Source organism: Rhinolophus sinicus, chromosome 15 (assembly GCF_057876585.1).
Source record: "Rhinolophus sinicus isolate RSI-liver-muscle chromosome 15, RSI-T2T, whole genome shotgun sequence".
Taxonomy (NCBI): Eukaryota; Metazoa; Chordata; class Mammalia; order Chiroptera; family Rhinolophidae; genus Rhinolophus; species Rhinolophus sinicus.
In genome coordinates this window covers 43,247,116-43,266,158 of record NC_142515.1, presented here as the reverse complement: position 1 = coordinate 43,266,158, position 19,043 = coordinate 43,247,116, and the positions used below count along the sequence as shown (strand labels likewise).

Genomic DNA, 19,043 nt, shown 5'->3' with positions numbered 1-19,043 from the left:
AGCATTATCTTATACAAAGCAATTTTTAAAAACATTACCAAAACCAGACTACAAGGAGAGTGCTTCAAGGCTAGAATATTGATGGGTAGGTAAAAGGGCAGAATGTTTTCCAAGGAACAATGAATCTGTTCCTGACATGATTTTTGTTCCATGAATCTCTTTCTCAAGAACAGTGAACCACAAAAAGGGATAATAAAAGACTGGAAAAAATGCCGCAGTTCATATATCCATGTATTCTTTAGAATTTTATTTAAATTTCTAATGTCTTTGGATCATCACAAGGATATATACCTCCTAATAAAAATGGAAATATAACTCCATTTTGAAATATTTTATCACACATTATATGTCATAATGAAGTAACACAAAGAAACTTTTTGACACGCAGGATTTCTCTCTAAAGCTTAAATGTGAGGCAGACGTCTGACTTTAAAACAGATGGAACCCCAGAACATTTCCAGGGTACATAAAACGGAATTTTGTGTTTTATTTTAAGTCTGAGACAGAGAACCAATACAAATGTAGTAGAGATGGCTAGGGCTTCTCTACTAAGTTTTTTTCCTATCTTTTCTAACATCCAAATATAACAATTTAGTGTTTCCTGTAATCTTATGGATGAGCATTCCAGAATATACGATTTTTATCATCTGTTCTGTGACTTGTAATCTTAAGTGTGTGCATATGTTGTCTATTATTTAATCGAAACAACTTAATAATAAATGATTATCAATTTATGGAACCCAACATATGTACTTTGACACAAGGGAAAAAATTGCCATTGTCACTAATAAAACGAGTTTATTTCATATTACAATTTTCAAAAAACACATTTGTAAAATTACCCCCATACTAGGCCTAAAGATAGCCTTACAAAGAGATAAAAAATTGCAAAATTGCTTTATCTTAACTATTAAAGTACATAGATTTAAAAGATGTCAGAAGAGAAAATGTTAATTCATGGTCAATGTTTAAAGAATCAATACACATTAAATCTGTAGGATACTATAGAAGATTAAACCGTAAAAACATTTAGAGAAAACAGCTGTACTTTCCCTTCAGAAAGCTTTGCTCTTAAATGATGTTTACCAAGAAATATACATTGTATACCACATTAACAATAATCTTCTCAAAATTTACTTCGTAGCTTTGCAAATCAATTAGCCTACATAGGAGAAAACAGGAAATTGCTTTTCAATACATACTGACTCCTTAATTTTCCTGATAAAAGAAAAGCAGAATAAAAATTTAGTTCACTCCTATTAAAAATACAAAGTACTGATATTTAAGACAGTGTTGTATTATTTTTAACAACATAAAAGTTCAAGCATTCCAGAAGCATAAACTGTGTTATTTTAAAAAAAGAAAGAAAACATTATTTGTCTAACCAATGCCTTACAGAAATTTGGAATATTTACATGCTTTATAACACTGTAGAAATCTTTGGTGGTGACATATGGATTAAGTTCCCTGAAAACACTTTAATAATTTTGTTCCATCAATCTGTGTAGTCAAGTATTTATAATTAGTAATGCTGGCGGTATCATTTTCTAGCCAAATCCACATACATATAGTAAAGTGTGTGGAGGAAATCTTATGCAGGACCTAGGTGGGTTTACATAATTAATTACTTAGCAATCAGGCTTATTTCTGGTTCATTTTTATACCAGAAAAAAATATGGTACACTAAAGAATAGATCAATTCTTACAAACACACTTTGGAAAGAGTTAATATTCATGAACAAGTTGAATGTATATGTAATAAAATAAAACAATGGCTACAATTTCTGGATAAACTTCAACAGCTACCAAAATAGTGCCCTAACTAGGCTTGTGCAGCATCTGATAACCTTTCACCAAGTGGTGGTGGTAAGAAAGAAAGGCACTGAGGTCTAAGGATAAATTTACCTCTTTAAAAAGCAGTAGACTTAAAAGCAGAGAAACAAAAAATGATCTGCTCTACCTTAAAAGAAACAAAAATGTATAAGCTTAGACGAAGTTCAAAGGAAAGGGTGTGCTAAAACATACATAAGAGAAAAGCAAAATTTAAGAAATGTATGAAAAAGAGAGAAAGGAAATGATAGAACAGCAAAATGACATCATGGTGTATAACGATGTGACAGGAGCAATATTTCAGAGGAAGCATTTTAAGTGGGAAGAGACACAATTAAACAGAGGACTTGCATTACCTTTTTGAAACGGGTATCTTTGGTGAATCGTTCTGATTCTATAAGTGGAGAGAATACATAATTCCTCCAATTTAGAAAAGTGTTCATGAGTTTACTATGATTAAAGAGTAGGTACAATAATGAGATTAAACTTGAAAAAAATAAAATGGTGCAAATCAGCCCCCATAGGTAATGCTTTCGCTACAAAGTCACTTACATGACCTTGTCAGGCAATCTGAGATGGCACTGCCTTCAGGCAGGAAAGACAAGCATGGCATATATGGTAAGTCTAGGACTACGCAAGATAGATAAAACTCTCTTCCAAGAGTTTATAATCAGAATTCATAGGAATTTTGAACACAAATTAAAGAGTCTTTCCAGAAACTAAGAGGCTAAAAATTCATCAAGGTAAAAGTAGATGAAGATACTCATAGAAATAAACCTTGGGAGAAAAAAGTTGAATAAATTTTTACTTGGTGTTATATTATCAAGAATCTGAGATAATCTAGAAAATATTTTAAGACTAGTCTCGGAGAAATGTCAGAATTATACTAAGGTACTCCTGAGTAAATATTCTGTTCTCTGCCAACACTCTGAGGAGTTTCTGTCCTCAATACACACTGCCAGCTGGCTTCATTTCTTAAAAGGTAGAAAAGTCAAAGATCTCACAAATCTCTGTCATTGTTTTTTCATTTGGACAAACAAGTAGAATCATCAAGTAAATTACCTGAACAAGTATAATCGTACAAATTTCATTACTGATCACTAAACCATCACCAGAAATGTACTGATTTGGAGTTTATAATAGCCAGCAAAGCAACCTAAAAATGCCTCAAAGTGCAGTAACTCAAATAATCTTGGATTAAAAAAATGATATTTTCCTAAACTTCTAATATGGTCAGATTAATATCTGTATTTTGCATCAGGATCTATCTTCAGGAAATTATTCCCAAGAAGGGAAGTAATTCAAATGATTTTAGTTAATGGCAGATTTATAAATCAGCAGCACATATAAGTGCCAAAATTGTGAATGGATTGGCTGTTGGATTGGCTGTATATTCATGAATTAGAAGAGATCTAAGTGCTATACTGATCTCTGACTGTATTTCACAAAAGCTACCACTTTCAAAAGGTGAAAATGTAACCAGTGTTAACAAAAGCATGCTAAGTTCAACTACAATGTACAGATAAATACCAAAAACTGGTTAATGTTTAAAATCATTTCTTATTTGTAAAGAAGATAATTAAAAATAGCTAGAATTGAACAATTAACTGTATTTTAATATTAATATATTTTAAGATTTAAAATCAAGCAAATTTAACAAATGCAACCCACAGGAGAAGAGATGATGTAATTCGAGGCATAAATTTGACATGTCAGAATATGACAAATAATATAGTGTTAAAAATACTTAAAATGTACAGTCGTAAAATAAGTAAACAATTTTCAAGTGTGCAAAACTAGTCAGGAATAAAAGTGCTATGTGGATACCTGGTTTTCAAATATTTGTTTTGAAAACTTTCAGTTGATGGTGGAAAAACTATAAAGTATTAAAAAAGTAAAAATTTAAAGAATATATCAAACATACGTTATCTTACATTAGGCCTCTGTCCTCTCACTACTGGATCAGAGGCCTATTTCATTATTATCCTCATGTGATAGTTATAACATAAATGGAGGTAAACAATACAGTATCACAAAGTCCGATGTATCTTGAACCATAAAAAGACTCTTTTCAAGTATACTGTGGGTTTGTGCTTCCTCCTATATCCCACACCCTCCATATTGTTGATGAATTTGAAAAGACCTAACACAATTTTCTATTCTATTATATACACATGCTTTGAATAACTACCTTTAATAGTCAAGATTTGAAAGTAATTGTTAAAGTATTTAAATTGATGGAAGTAAACCCTATCACTGCCACTGCCACAATTTAAACAATTATTTTATTGAGTAAATCCTGAATATATAATGTTAGGAAAAAAACTGATGTATCAGCCTTTGTCTTGGGACACTTGAAGTGTACATGACTAAAAATACACCTGTGGTCTCTTCTTCACTTTATACTTTAGTGACCCATACCGCACCTGAAGAGAGAAATGTATTATTACAAATTAGATGATTACTTTTTGAAATTATATAGGATTTAATAGTTCATAATCACAGTAATAATTTTTTAACTTTTCTGATATAAAGAATCAATTATCCTATAACTGTGTACTCAAAAGACGACAATACGTATATACTAAAAAAATATAGTTGGTTCTATATTGAATATGCTGCAGATTATTATCACTCATAACAAAAACATTAACTGGTATTATTTATGCTTTGCTTGGCAAATGTCAATGAACATTGCTCACAATAACCGAAGGCCATTCCCTGGACTCCTTCACTGCTTTCTGGGCACAAAGACAATATGTAATTATAGATAAACTTTTACTATTAAATCCTCATTAAATAGTAGGTTTGGTTCAAAGCAAAAGTATGTAGTTAATTTTGTTAGTTGCTTTTTTTGCTTATGTGTAGGGATGGCACTGGGTATTCATGACAACCATCTGATGTGCTACGTTTGAATACCATTTTCTACTTATAGTGGAAGACTAGGAATTTACCGCTTTCTAAACTTCCATAGATCCTAGTACATCTGATCTCAGTAAAGAATTTTAAATATAACTGTGGCTCTACCATTCCAATCCTTCATTTATGGATCACTAATATTCTGAATGATCATGCAGCAGGGAAATCCCTTAATACTAATCATTAGGGAAACAATTCTATAATTGACTAACCTCTTTGCGGCCTTTCACGGTTTTCACAGATCTCATGCTTTGCGATCTTCGAAGGCCTTTGTGTGTTAACATCTCATCATCTGAATATGGCCCTTCTGCTTCTTCATCTGTTTTCTCATCTCCGTCTTTCAGTGAAATTCCATAACCTAAATGAGTCGACAAAACCGGCATGTTTTGGTAAAAAGATACCAGTCAGTACCGCCTCTTAACTCTATTTGCAGTTCTCTGCATGGTCTGCATTTGCCAGATTACTCCTCTCCCTTTCTCGTCTGGAATGTGCCTCCCCACCCTCCATCATTAATCTTTGCGCACTGAAGTATTCTATATGAAGCTCATAACCGATTTCTTCCAGGAAGCTTTCCCTGACCATTCCTATTTTCACTATGCATTTTTTCAAAATAATTTATTTTGGGGGGAGGTAACGCATTTATCTTGTTGAAAAATCAAAGAATATATAGTGAAAAGTCTCTTCCCTCCCTTTCTCCTTTTCATAAATTCTACATAACCTAAGCAAGTATGTTTAGTTTCATTTGCACCTTTGACTTTAATTAGGAATTAAGGGTTTCCCCACCCGTGTCCAACTTTTTGTCAAGACTGGGAATGGTAGGGTGAAATTAAGGAGTCATGTAAGACCCAAAGGGGCTAGAATTTTGGACAAGTCCACTGGGGGCAGGTGACAGAGATGTTAAACCAATCCTGGTGCAGCTGCTGAGATAAAACACAGCCAGACAGGCTACAGTAATTAGAAACATCACACAGGCTATGATGACAGATAATAGTTAAAGAAAATAGCCAGCATCAGGAAAGGCAGGAAGAGATTGTGGGGGTGTGCTAACAGGCTGCTATGCGTAGCTACAAAGACATAACATTGGCCAATAGCAAACATCCAGGCAGTCAGGCTGGTTATTGTCAGGAAGCCTAGAGCATCCTGACACTGGGATTCAGGGACAAGAACGCTTCTCTTCTTGAAGAGGTTCTCAAACTTCAGCACATTATTAAGAGTTACCTGGAAAACGTGTTAGTAGTTAATATGCAGGTTGCTGGGCCTGGGGTGAACTCAATCTACATTTCTAATAAGTTCCCAGGTGATGCTTATGCTACTGGTCCAGGGCCCACACTTTGAAAATCACTGCATGGATGGAGCAAGAGAGGGGCCCAAGTCTAAGGCAACCAGAGTACTAGGCAGGTTATAAGGACAGGGCCTTACAAGGCCCCGTTAAGTTTCAAATTCTCCCTTAATAAAGATAAGGAACATAAAGACTTCAATCTTAAGGTGAGAAAAAAGTAGCAGGTTTTCTAGGCTCAGACGGAGCAAGGGATGGGCTTCTTACATGTGAAGAAAAATATACTAAATAAATATTTATTAATCTGCTCTCCCAGGCCATGAATAACATGAGACTGACTAAGTAAACCACAAAGAGCTGTTAATAAGCTTCTTAGTCTCAGAATAAGGTAAACATCTTTGTATAATAAGCAAGTACATAATTCAATAAATATCTCTGTATACTAAGCTAGTACAATTCTATGTTGCCAGACTTCTAGGCTAGAAATTAGGAAGGATTTGGGAGTAGAAACTGAGTACTCAGGCCAAGATCCTTTTTTCCTGCAGTAGCTCAAGGAAGTGTCCTAGGGAGGAGGGATAGCATGTGCAAAGACCCTAGGGCAGAAGGGAGCACAACGGCTGGGAAGAACTGCCAGGAGGCCAGTGTGGCCAGGGAGCGGATGGGATTAGCAGTCTTGGGAAAACGCTCCTGTGCAGTATGAAGTGGGGAAAAATATGTACATATAGAAACAAAGGAAAAACATGAAAAATGAAATGATTGCATGTCTTGGAAGTAGGCTTTTAGGTGATTTTAAATTCATTTTTTCTTTTTCTTTAATTTGCCAAATTTTTATTTTCAAAATTGTATTTACTTCTATAATTAGGGAAAATAAATGAGAAAAAATGTTTTTAGGTTGTCATTTCTAGATTTTTCTCTATTGCTGTTGCTTATACAATATTCCTGACCCCAATATAATGAAACTAAGGTGAAACAGAGAATGAGGAATCAAGGAAAGAGTCAGAAAGGAAGCAACTGTGACCAGAAAGTTCTCTAAGGCCACAGATGAAGCCTAAGACTACAGTGCAACAAACACGGCTCTTGCTATTTTAATTGCCTCTCATTTTATATGATGAGGAATTGGAATTTCATTCAAAAGATGATTATATAGTATAAATCTTATTTCTGTGTTTCCTAATTTCAGTTAAAAAGTCTCATTAGCTTTCTAATTATGGTTTCAGGAAAAGTGATGGCTCAATTCATTAATCCACAAGTATTTTTAAAATTTTACTGTGTGTGAGGCAGTGTACTAACTTACGGGGATAGTCATGAAAATGAGACAGCTATCATTTTCCTAAGAAACTTAACAGTCCAATAGGACAAACAGACTCTACTGGACATTACAATCCTATAATAGATGCTATATCTAGAAGATAATGACAAGGTGCTATGGGAGCAAACAGTAAGAGAATTAACTCAGCCTGGGGGGTGGGCGGAAGTGGGTCATGAGAGAAGACTCTGGAGGCTGTGACTAAGCCAAATCCTGAAAGGCTCATGAATCTATATAGCCAGCCCATGATGCAGTGGGAGAACAGGGCTGGGAAGCTAACAGACCACATGCCACTGAGTTTGGACTTCATCAGAGAGCAATGGGGGGCCAGTAAGCAGAAGATGACATGATTAGATTTGGGTTCTTTAGAGGCTTCTTCTTGCACTTTGGAGAATGAATCAGAAGTGGATGAGACTGCAAGCAGGGGGGTTATTGTAGTATGGCAGGTCAGAAATGACGAAGTCCAAGGAGTGAGGACAGAGAAAGTACCAAATCTGGGATCTATTCAGAGGTGAAATCAATAAATTTAACTCCACAACTTAGTAAACCAACCCCTGCATCAAAAACAGAGTAGTCGAGTCAAATATCCTCACTAAAATACGCAGTTTCTATTCCACTTAATACCTGGAAATGAGTATGTATGAAAATTCTGCTGTGATGGTGGACAGTATTAGTCAAAGTTATCCAAGTTATGAGTATGTTTTCTTATCTGATTAGGTGGTGAGATAGATGAGAGATGATGAATAGGTTTCTCAGCCAATGCCGACTGTGAACCAGTTGAGCTCTCTGGGGCACTATGTGTAGTGGATTCTGAGCCAGCATGAGAAGTGGCCTGAGCAATGTCTGCCACCAAGGGCATAGGACTGGGGAGTAGGCCTGTCATCTATTTGCCATCTTTGACTAAAGCATCTCTAAAGTCCCTTCCTGCTCAAATTATTTAAATTCAAGGGTCCAGCCCAACTGTCTCACTACGGGTAGACTCTTTATAAATTAAAATTAAAAAGAGAAAAGAGTAAGAATTAGCTTAGGAACCTTGGAAATAGCATTTCTGTCATTGAGCATGTAGCTTTTAAGATGTAATTTAATCTCAAGTTTCCATTTATCTACAAAATAAGGATAGAATACTTAATCTGCATAGTCATCTGAAGGATTAAATATGTAAAACAAAAAATGAATAATCTCTTTCTGCACTGATATTGAAACTGAACATTGAACCACTTTTAATATGGGAGCAGAAGGTTCTTTTCAGGAAAAATATTTCCCTGATCAAAGTGTGATGTTCTTTCAAGAGATGTGAACATTGTGTTGAAGGTATACCTTTTCCTACAAAAAAGCATATGGAGGAGCTCTTCTTTTCTGATAGTGACAACATACAGATTTGAATAATGTCATCAAAGCAGGACTTCTCTGTGTGTTTTTTTTTTAATTGAAGTTCATTGGGATGACAATTGACTTCTCTTGATCAACTTCAAGCTGCTCAGAGGAGGCCATGATGAGTTTTCAAAAGGGACCCACTTTACCACATATTTGCTTGTGAAAACAGTCAGAGCTTCTGAGGTAATTGTATTGTTCATATAAAGCAGACAATAGGCCTTGCAATGTGAATGTAATTTCTACTCTTAAAAACTTATTAATCTTGGAAGTAAATGAAATAGAAAAGTAGTCATGATAAAAAAAAATGAGTACCTTAATTATTTTTCAAAAGGAAGAGTACTGTTGCTTTATTTCTGATTGAGTAATAGGTTCATTTAAAACAAAAAACACACTAAAATCCTACTACTCAGAGCTAAACACTTATCATTAGTAATATCCTTCCAGACTCTCAACTATATATATACATTTGAAAAATAACTTTACATATATTAATCGTTTTATCTATTATGCCTCTGTAGTGTATGATGATAACACACATAATATTTTATTATTATCATTCATTCCCCCACAATCTGGTTATGTCAGTAAGTATAGACGAACATCATTATTTTTCAGGGCTGACAAACCACCTTCCTTTTGCTTTATCATTTCTCCTAGGCATTTGGTTTGTTGCAATATTTTGTTCCTATAAACTAGATGAACATTCCTGTACATGTATCTTTGAACACTTGGCTGATTATTTTCTTATGATATATTCCTAGAAGTTTCTTGCTGCGTTAAAGAGAATATATTCTGATAATTATTGCCAGATTCTCATCCAAAAGGATTATTCCACTTTAAACTCTCATAGAAAGTATATGAGACTGTTTCCGAACATGCTTACTGTGGTGGTTTTGAAACATGTCCACAAATTCTGACACTTTTCTCCTTCCCTTAAATCTAGAAGGCCTTCATAGGTACCCGCCTTCACAAACTGCCATAGGGTGGAAATGATGCTCCATAACTTTACCTCTTTCTCTCGGGACCCTGGCTCTGGGAGCCTTCAGCTGCTAGCTGAGAAGTCCAGTGACCCTTAGAGACCACATAGAGACACAGAGAGAGAGAGATGCCGAAGAAGTCCCAACTGTTTTAGCCACCAGTTGTTTGAATTTTTCTAGCTCAAACACCAGACATGAGTGAAGAAGGCTTTGAGACTGACTCCAGCCCCAGCTGCTGTCTGACTGTAGCTGCATAAGACCAAGAGCAAGAACTGCCTCACCAAGCCCAGTCATCCCCAGATTCATGAGCAAAATACAGAAATAACTGTGATTTTTTTAAACCACTGTTTGGAACTCGTTTATTATACAGCAACAGACAGCTAGAACAGTTACCAACACAGAGCACTATTAATTAAAAAAATTTTTTTTGCCAATCTAGTGAGCAAAAATTACTATTGTTACTATTTTAATTTATTACTTCTTTGACTATGAGGCTAAACATCTTTTTCATGTATTAACTGGTCAGCTGTAGTCTTTGGCAGAATTGACAATTGGCTTGTAAGGGTTTGTAGATTGTTAAAATCTGAACCCTTTGCCTATAACATATAATGAGACTATTTCTTGTAGTTTGTAGTTTGCCGTTTTTATCTGTGGAGTTTCTTTTTCCCCTTATATGGTAGTTTTACATTTTGTTGTTTTTTTTTAATATAGAAAAATCTCTCAAACTTTGCCTTTGTTTTCTGGTTTTGATGTCATGCTTAAAAAGTTTGATCTTCTGTAGGAGAATAAAAATATACACAGGAATTTACTACTATGTTGTTTAATTTCTTACATTTCAGTCTTAATCTTTTATGAATTATTTTGTGGGTGGTCAGTTGGCTCAGTGGTTAGAGTGCAGTGCTCATAACACCAGGGTCACCAGTTCAATTCCCACATAGGCCAGTGAGCTGCATCCTACACAACTAGATTAAAAACAATGACTTGACTTAGAGCTGATAGGTCTTGGAAAAACACATTGTTCCCCAATAGAAAAAAAAAATCTTAAAACAAAAAGAATTATTTTGATCGAAGATTTGAGGTAGAGGTATAACTTCATTCCCTATCCCACCTTCTAAGGCTAGAAGTTATCCTAGCACCACTTATTAACCTGCCTTTTCCCTACCAATCGGAAAGGCTCCAGTTCTCATTTTATAAATTTTCATGTATATCTGGACTTGTGTCTATCTCTACCCTATTATTATCTTCTTTTCACCTATACCTCTCCTGGAAACATACTACTTAATTAAAAATATTGTCAAGAGAGAAAGTTTAAAGTTTTTTCTTAAGAAAAACTCAGAATATATACTATTCTGTAGGAAAGCTTGGCAGAGTAATGCTTATTACAATTTTAATTTCATAACTGAACAAGTACTTTCTTGTACTGCTCCCACTTCATATTTTTATAAATCTTCAGTTATTTTAATTCCATGTCTTGAACTTGAACAAAAGAAATAGTACCTCCTATCTTAAAATAGTTTAGTCACACCATTTTAAATAGATGAATACCATAATAATAGTGTTAAGGATTTTCCTATTTATAATCCTGTTTTCATTTCATAATTGGAATATAATTGTTAACCAATTGAAAGGTATAATTATGAATAAACTGCTGATAAAGGACTCAGATAAATGGTCCAAATCAACAAAATACATACAGCAGACCCCCATAATCACAATTAGTATACCTAATTTTTAAATGCACATTTAAAAAATGCCTATATTAAGAACTACTTTTACATTATTTATGTATTAAGAATGATGGTTCAAAGTTCAGTGGTTCCTCATTCTTAAAGATATTACTACTTTAATCCATGGCCCATGCTTAATTAGTATCTCTTAGATAATAGCTACCAATTTTTGTAAAGTTATTCATTCTAGGGAGAACTTAGAATCAAGAAAGTTCACTATTTTTTCCTCTATAAGAAGGGATTGCTATTTTTATGTTTCAAATTGGTTTTAATTATAAGGGATGCTTTTCAATTTCCCTCAAAAGAAAACTTTCAGCTAAAAACAAAGATCAAGTAGCCTTGTACCTTATGGACTTAATAACACATTAATAAGACATATCCTGAAGATCTTAGTTCTCAGTTAAGTCTTAAACTTTCTTATATGTGATAAAATAACTAAGGAACTATGTCTTTTTACTTATGTGTCTATGTCTAAGAGTTATTTATTGACATTTAGAACCCATCAATTATGACACGCTCATGACTTACGTTAGAATATACCTACAAGTTAGCTCTTGAACTGGAATACATGCAATTTCAACACATTTTCCATTGGAGTAATCCTATTTTCAAAATGAGTCACCTTTTGTCACCCACTTAAAACTTTTTATCTTGTGAGTTAATATCCGTATTTGTTCACAGCACTTATAGTAAAGAATGTCTAACTATAAAACTACTTAGATGTCACTACATAGTTGAAGTAGAAAGAGTGTTGACCACAGGTCAGAACTAGTACTGGCGGTGGGGAGGTGATGGGAACCACACCCACTGCTTCTAAAAATTCATGACAGCACAAAAAGCTATCGCTACTTTCTTACTTGGATTATTCTCCAGAGTCAACAAAAGGCAAGCACTAACTTTATCTAGAGAAAACTTAGAGAAAAAGAACTACAGTTAAGTGTGAAACTCAAAAATATAAGCTTAAAAGTAAATTTTGTCTACCAAATCAGTTATCAGGTACCCATCTTGACTCAAAAATCTCACTTGTGAAAAATAATATATTAAAACAAACAAGCACACCTGATGATTCACTGGAGGCTGGCTTGCTTTTCTTTTTTGTTTCTGGCAGAGGCTGGTATGGTCTTTGTCCCACATGCTCATCCCCTTGGATAGCTGTTAGATCGTGCATACTGAAACTCCGTAACCGCTCCGTTATTGCCCCTTGGCTCTATTTAACAGAGAAGTGATAGATCCAAAAAAAAAAAAAAAAAAATACACTTTAAAACATTTAATACGCTTCTACTGAACTTTCCCCCAACATTCGGTCATGAAGCTTATTCATTTCATTATGAAACTTTCAGAATTATATAGTAGACACTTATAGTCATTTACATTTTGCTATATTTTCTTTATCACATATATACCATTGATCCATCCCTCAAACCATTTTTAATGCATTTCAAAGTGAGTCATAGACACGAGTACATTCCACCCCCAAACATTTCAGCTTTATATTTAATTTTCAAGTGTAAAAAGTGTACGATGAGTTTACCCTCAGAGTAAACAGCACACATAATTTTGGTCTCTCCTAAAACTGGCACTTGGGGCTTAAGTTTATGATTTAAGAAGAACTTTTTAATGTAAAAGAGAGACTGTTTTAAGCTAAACTAAGCCAGGAGTGGTAATGACTCTACCTAGAACAGCGTAAATACACTGAAGAGCCAAAGAATCTTGGATACAAAACAATATTCAGTTAATAAATTCACTATCTGGCAAGGCACAGCTACTATTACTACTAAGTCATATTAAAGCTTTTACAATATGGTAGACTGAGCATATGTGGGTATTTGAATTTAAATTAACTAAAATTAAATAAACTAAGAAATCAGTTCTTTAAATGCATTAGCCACATTTCAGTGGCTACTGTACTGGACAATGCAGACACAGAACATTGCTATCACTGGAGAAAGCTCAATGATTTTCATCACTGCACAGCTTTGAAAGGGCCATTTCTGAACTTTTCAGACATAATTAGATTTCCTCTCAAGGTATAAAGCGTTATAAAGAGAAAAAAATAATTCCTAAATTTACTCACTTAGAAAATTTGCATAGCATACAGATGACTCATTTCTTATTTATAGCTGTATTAAAAACTATTCTAATGTTTTTAACACTTATTTCTTCTTCTCACACATGCCAATTTATGATTGCCTCTAGTTATAAAGTTACCATAGAAACTCATCCATAATGGTTTACCTCTAAATCGCAAAGCCTACAGCATTACAAACATTCGAACATTGCTGCTAACATGTATTCTACCCTGAAGAAATAGGTCTTGATTCATGAGTCTTGATTCAGCTACTCTGAGTTAGTGATATGCTGTGTTGAAACCAAATGCCATTACCCCACTTAAGCTTTGTACTCCTATCATATCTTTTTTAACTGTGAAAAGGAATTCCTTAATTAAAGGGTTTATATCATGAATAAAAATAACTGGGTTTCACACATCTTTAAACATTCTTGGCATGGTTTAATTCATTATGCTTTCTTCCTCTTTATCAGGTATCATTTACTTGTTAAACAGATGGGTGACAGAAGACTTCAGAGACACACTAAAAGGAAGTGACCAGTGCTCATCTGAAAAAACAAATGCCTTGTTTTCTCAGAACTGTCTTTTTTTTTTCCATTTTCTTTATCTCACCTTTGTATTTCTCAGAAATTCTTTTCACCTACAGAGAGATAAATGATAAATGGCATATACATCCATGATACCCTCTACTAGACTAAGGTACAATTTTCAAGGCTGGCTATTAACTCCCCAAACCCTCCCACTCAAAGTACATCTCAGAATGCAAATGAGTCCGAGTGCCATTGAATCAGTCCAACTTTGTATCATCTACAAACTTTGGTATCTTTAACAAGTATAATCAGCTAATTCCTTAGGGCATACCTCACAAATGAACTCACACATTACTGTTCTATTGTTGTGCTGTGTATATTTTGCTTCCAGAGCAAGATTTTAAGAAACAGGATGAGATGGACAAATCTTAGGCTTCTTCTATTCTCCTAAAGTACATGTAGTACTGATACTAAGCATGTAAAATTAAACTAAATACTCTTTTTATGCCTCTTCTTTTTCATTACTCTTGACTGCTAGGGAGTTCTCCATAGACAATAACTTGTTTTAATAACACTGGTGTTTACATAGCAAGGTTAAGTAACAAACTACCGGTATGGTCATGGGTATCTACATGGCAGATTACACCATCCATAAGAGAGGTTTGTTTCAGGTTTAAATTAAAGGTGAGCAAGGACCAACCCTGATGTATCTGGGTGATCTATTTACAGCACAGATTTTAAGCTCTTGGACAAGAAGTCCACTAATAAAGGAATTATGTTTGTAATATTAATAAAATGCTACATGGCAATACCTACCCTCTACCTCAGAATTCTAAATCGTATGTATAATATGACTACAAGTATACAATATGGTTATACGTAGACAAGAAAAAAAATGCAAAAATGAAACCAGTATAATGTTTACGCAGATGGGATGGGTAATTTTTTCCAACAATTTCTTTAATATTACAAAATCAGTACTAGATGGCACAGTGAAGTTTTAATTGTAACACGATGCATAATAAAAATGTCTGTTTCCAACTCACTTTTCCTATATATAATCCCTTACTCTGATTATTAAAAGAAAAACTGTTTCTCTACTTTGAGGGTACAAGTAGGGCATTATAGTTAAACTTGTCAACAACATTAAAAGATATTGAGGTTTTGTTTAAAGTAATAATGCTTTGTTTATTTTCTTCTATTTGGTTTATATAATATTAAGCCAAAAGTATAAGAAAAATGAAGAAAGGTTCTAATTGAGGAGGAAAGTATGTGTGGAAACAGCAGCTTTACTTGATAAGGAGGAAGAGAGTTACCATCCATAAGGATATGTTATATCCCAGCATTTTACATACTATTCTCTGCAGAATTATATGTACACTGTGTATGTTGAATTGGTCCTAAAAATCAAAGAGGAAGTAACAGAAAGATTATGATAAGAATGTAAAAGTCAAAGTAATTAAGAAGTATTCTGTAGAATATTTCACATGAAAATTGATCACCATTGCAGAAGTGTTCTTAAACCCTTTAGTGGCTCAAAGTTCTCAGGGTTTGAATTTGGATGGGCCCAGAACATCCCTTTAAGAAACTGAGAACAACAAACGGGCTGACTGGGTGGAAGGGCTGGGCCTAGCTCTAGCCCAGTGAAGCTCTGGGAAGGATTCGTCAGCTGAGAACCAGCTCTCTGAGCTGTCCCCACACAGAGCTCATTTACATCCAAGGACACTAGGACATCTGAATGTCTACTCAAGTATCCAGGTTCATGGTTGGCATTTGTAAAAAGAAACCCTGCATGCACGACTACCGTGTTTCCCCCAAAATAAGCTCCAGTTCAGATCTCAGCCAGATGGACATTATGACAATGATTTAGTACCGTATGTTATGACGATGTTCCAGAAGAAGATGCCATGACTGTAACTGAATAAATGTAGATTGTTGTACATGAAGAACTAAGACATCCTCTGAAAATAGGCCCTAATGGAGCAAAAATTAATATAAGACCTGGTCTTATTTTTGGGGAAACACGGTAATTCTATTTTTTTTATACCCAAACAATTCTGCCTTTGTTGAAGTAACTTCATTTCCTGGTTAAACAGTACATTAAAATTACTCTATTTTGTGTTAAATAAGGGGAATGTACTGTGCTTTTCAGCATCTTTGTTTAAAACCTTCAACCTATTCATGTTTTTTACTAAGAATTTAGGAACATAATCAGTAATGCTTTATAATCTTACAAGCATATAAACAATCTGTTGCAGAATAAGTCTTACTATGCTGTTTAATAATAAAAAGAACCATTAAGCTCTATTTCTGTTGATCCTTGACATATTACATTATAATTGCAGATAAAGCTAGTTCCCAGGTTTTAGGGAAATCTCTTTTCCCTGTGGACATTCAACAACTAATCTGATCAAGCGTAGAATAGAACTGACTGCATTTACATTAAGTGAATACTGTATTTTAGTGTTTTGAAGATGAAAGCAATATATATTTATCAAAGAACATTTGTAACAGAAAAATATACAAAAGAAAGATTATTCATTAGCTACCACCAAAACTACCTGTACATAATTACATACCCTTTGAGGTTTTTCTGACTCATCACACTTTTAGAGCAGGGTTTCTCAACATCAGCACTACTGCTATTTTGGGCTGGATAAGTTTTTGTTGTGGGGGAAACCGTCCTGTGCATTGTCGGACATTAACTAGCATCCCTGGCCTCTATCACCAGATGCCAGTAGCAGCACCCCCTCCCTCAATTGTGACAACCCAAAATGTCTCCAGACATTGCCAAATGTCCCTTAGATGGCAAAATCAACTCCACTGAGAACCACTCTTAAGAGATATGAGGGGTTTTAGAAGTCAAGTTTCACCCCTTTGTTTTACAGTTAAGAGAATTATACTTAGTGAGCTCAGTGAAGATGATTTGCCCAAACTCTCATGGCTAATTCATGGCAGGATCTGCGCTTTAAAAAAAAAAAAAAAAGCAGCTAATTTGACTGGTATAGAATTCAATGCTCATTATAACATTATGTTTCCTAGATAATAGGAAAATAGTATGACCTTTCTTTTCCACTGTCTGAACAACTGTTTTCTCTTATAAATAGATGATACTAAGCGGCTAGATCTCCTCAAATCCTTTCACAAACAAAAGCCACTAAAACAGACAGCAAGATGTCAGGATTTTTGACTTAATCAATAGCTATTTCAAGTCAGTTAGAGTTCATCAATTTTACCTGTAAGGCTTTAATTTCTGTGAAAATTGATTTTTAAAATAATATCTGCTGCAGAATTCACCAAGAAAAGGCTGCCAGACAAAAATTCTAAGAGATGGTTAATGTAACTAACGGTCCTTTTCTTCACCTGTCCTTCGTTTGGCAGTAGTGTTGCTCGTCGGCACAAAAGCCACCTGCATTTCTCATGTGAAAAGCTATGCAATGTTGAACATCCTCAGCAAAATCCTTGAAGGTCCTTCATGTGTTTATGCTTTGCTCAGCCAAAATAAACTTGCACACTGACCTTGTGAACAGATGCCTGGTAATGAGGTCATAGAACTGAGTAACAGTTTCAGAAAATTGCTTTACGGTGTAATAAAGGTTCTTGTTAGATTCTTATTTTCATCTTTAACATGCTCAGGCGGTTCAACCTGGGAAATCTAGTCAGGGGCATTACCAATTTTTGAAGGTCACATCAAGAGTCCAATTAGTTTTAGCCTGAAAGATATTTTTAACAAACTACTTATTGTAAAAAATTTTAAATAATTCTCATGGCTTGCTACTGGCTCTCTTCCAGCTTCTCCTCAAACTTGACCTATTTCCTATTTCAGTTTCAATTTATTCCTCGGTATGAAGTGTCTGGTTCAGTGCTTCTTCCATCACAGTGCCTTTCTTTGACATCTCCAGAGATGCAACTAATGTCACCTACTTTAAAATAGGCACAGTACAACCTGTGGCAAATACATATTAGTTAACATTATGTTATGTTCAGCATATTTAACGAGTATTTCTAATGAATAACATCCAGGATGGCTGACGTCAACCATCCTGTGCTCATGCTGAGAACGGCAAGATCACATCGGGTCATCTTGACAACAACAGGGTCACGACATCACAAAAAAGAAGGGAAAGTTCCAAAATGAATTCAAATTATAGGATACGTATGTGTTTGTTTGTTGCAGTGGTAACTTAGATGATTTTTATGTTTTGTTGTCTGTCTTTGAAGTGGGGAGGTGGTTCTAAGTTGTTAAATACAGAGGGTGCCAAAACAATGTATACACACATTTTAAGAAAGGAAAAAACTGTATTAATATATGCCAGTAACAAAAGATGAATACAAGTCACTTCTGCAATTACAAGAGGTGTTCAAAGTGGGTACCATCAGCGTCCAGACACTTCTAATTATGGTGAACTTGTGTTTGAGCAACATTGACCAAAGTTTTAACATCTGTTAAAATGTATATACATTTTTTGGCACTCCTGGTACATAAATAAAAACAATCACAAAGAAAAAAGACAGAGAAATATAGGTATAGGCTTGCTTTTAAAAGCCTTTCTACAGACAAGTATTTCTGTGAGATAATGCTTATTTTGCTAATGGAGGGTTAAGGGGAGACTCTTAGCAGCCAATGATGAGACAAACTTTTCAGTTAGTGAATGCAGACATTCAGCTAGACGGTAGCCTGTGAGGGACCATATCCATTTTGTTCACTGTACATACTGCCATATTGTAGGAATTAAATAAATAGATGTTGAATATGTAGGATGCTAAATACTGATGGCAGCAAAGTGTAAAATAAAAATAAATGAAGAGGGAATACATTTAATATAATATAGTGGGGATTTCTGACACCCCACATAGAGTTTGGAAGTAGTAAACATAAGTCAAAATAAAATAAGTATCCCACAGAATAGTCACTATACAGGGGAAGGTGTCCCACAAAGTAGTAGAATTAAACTATGTTTAAGTGCTAAAGTGAGGAGGAAAAAAATGGGATTTGTATGCTCCTGTTTCCAAAAATAATGTTCTAAAATATTTAT

At 34.6% G+C, this 19,043-nt stretch overlaps 1 protein-coding gene across 1 annotated transcript in view; it reads right to left on the bottom strand.

Moving 5' to 3' along the window:
• Window positions 1-778: 778 nt before the first annotated feature.
• Window positions 779-19,043, bottom strand: part of REEP3 (receptor accessory protein 3) — an 81,279-nt gene continuing 63,014 nt past the window's right edge. The window contains exons 6-8 of the mRNA XM_019731789.3: window positions 12,469-12,616; window positions 4,962-5,107; window positions 779-4,256 (exon numbers count right to left, since the gene is read on the bottom strand). Coding sequence (XP_019587348.1) covers window positions 4,200-4,256; window positions 4,962-5,107; window positions 12,469-12,616 — 351 coding nt within the window. The 3' untranslated portion in view covers window positions 779-4,199. The remainder of the gene's footprint in view (window positions 4,257-4,961; window positions 5,108-12,468; window positions 12,617-19,043) is intronic.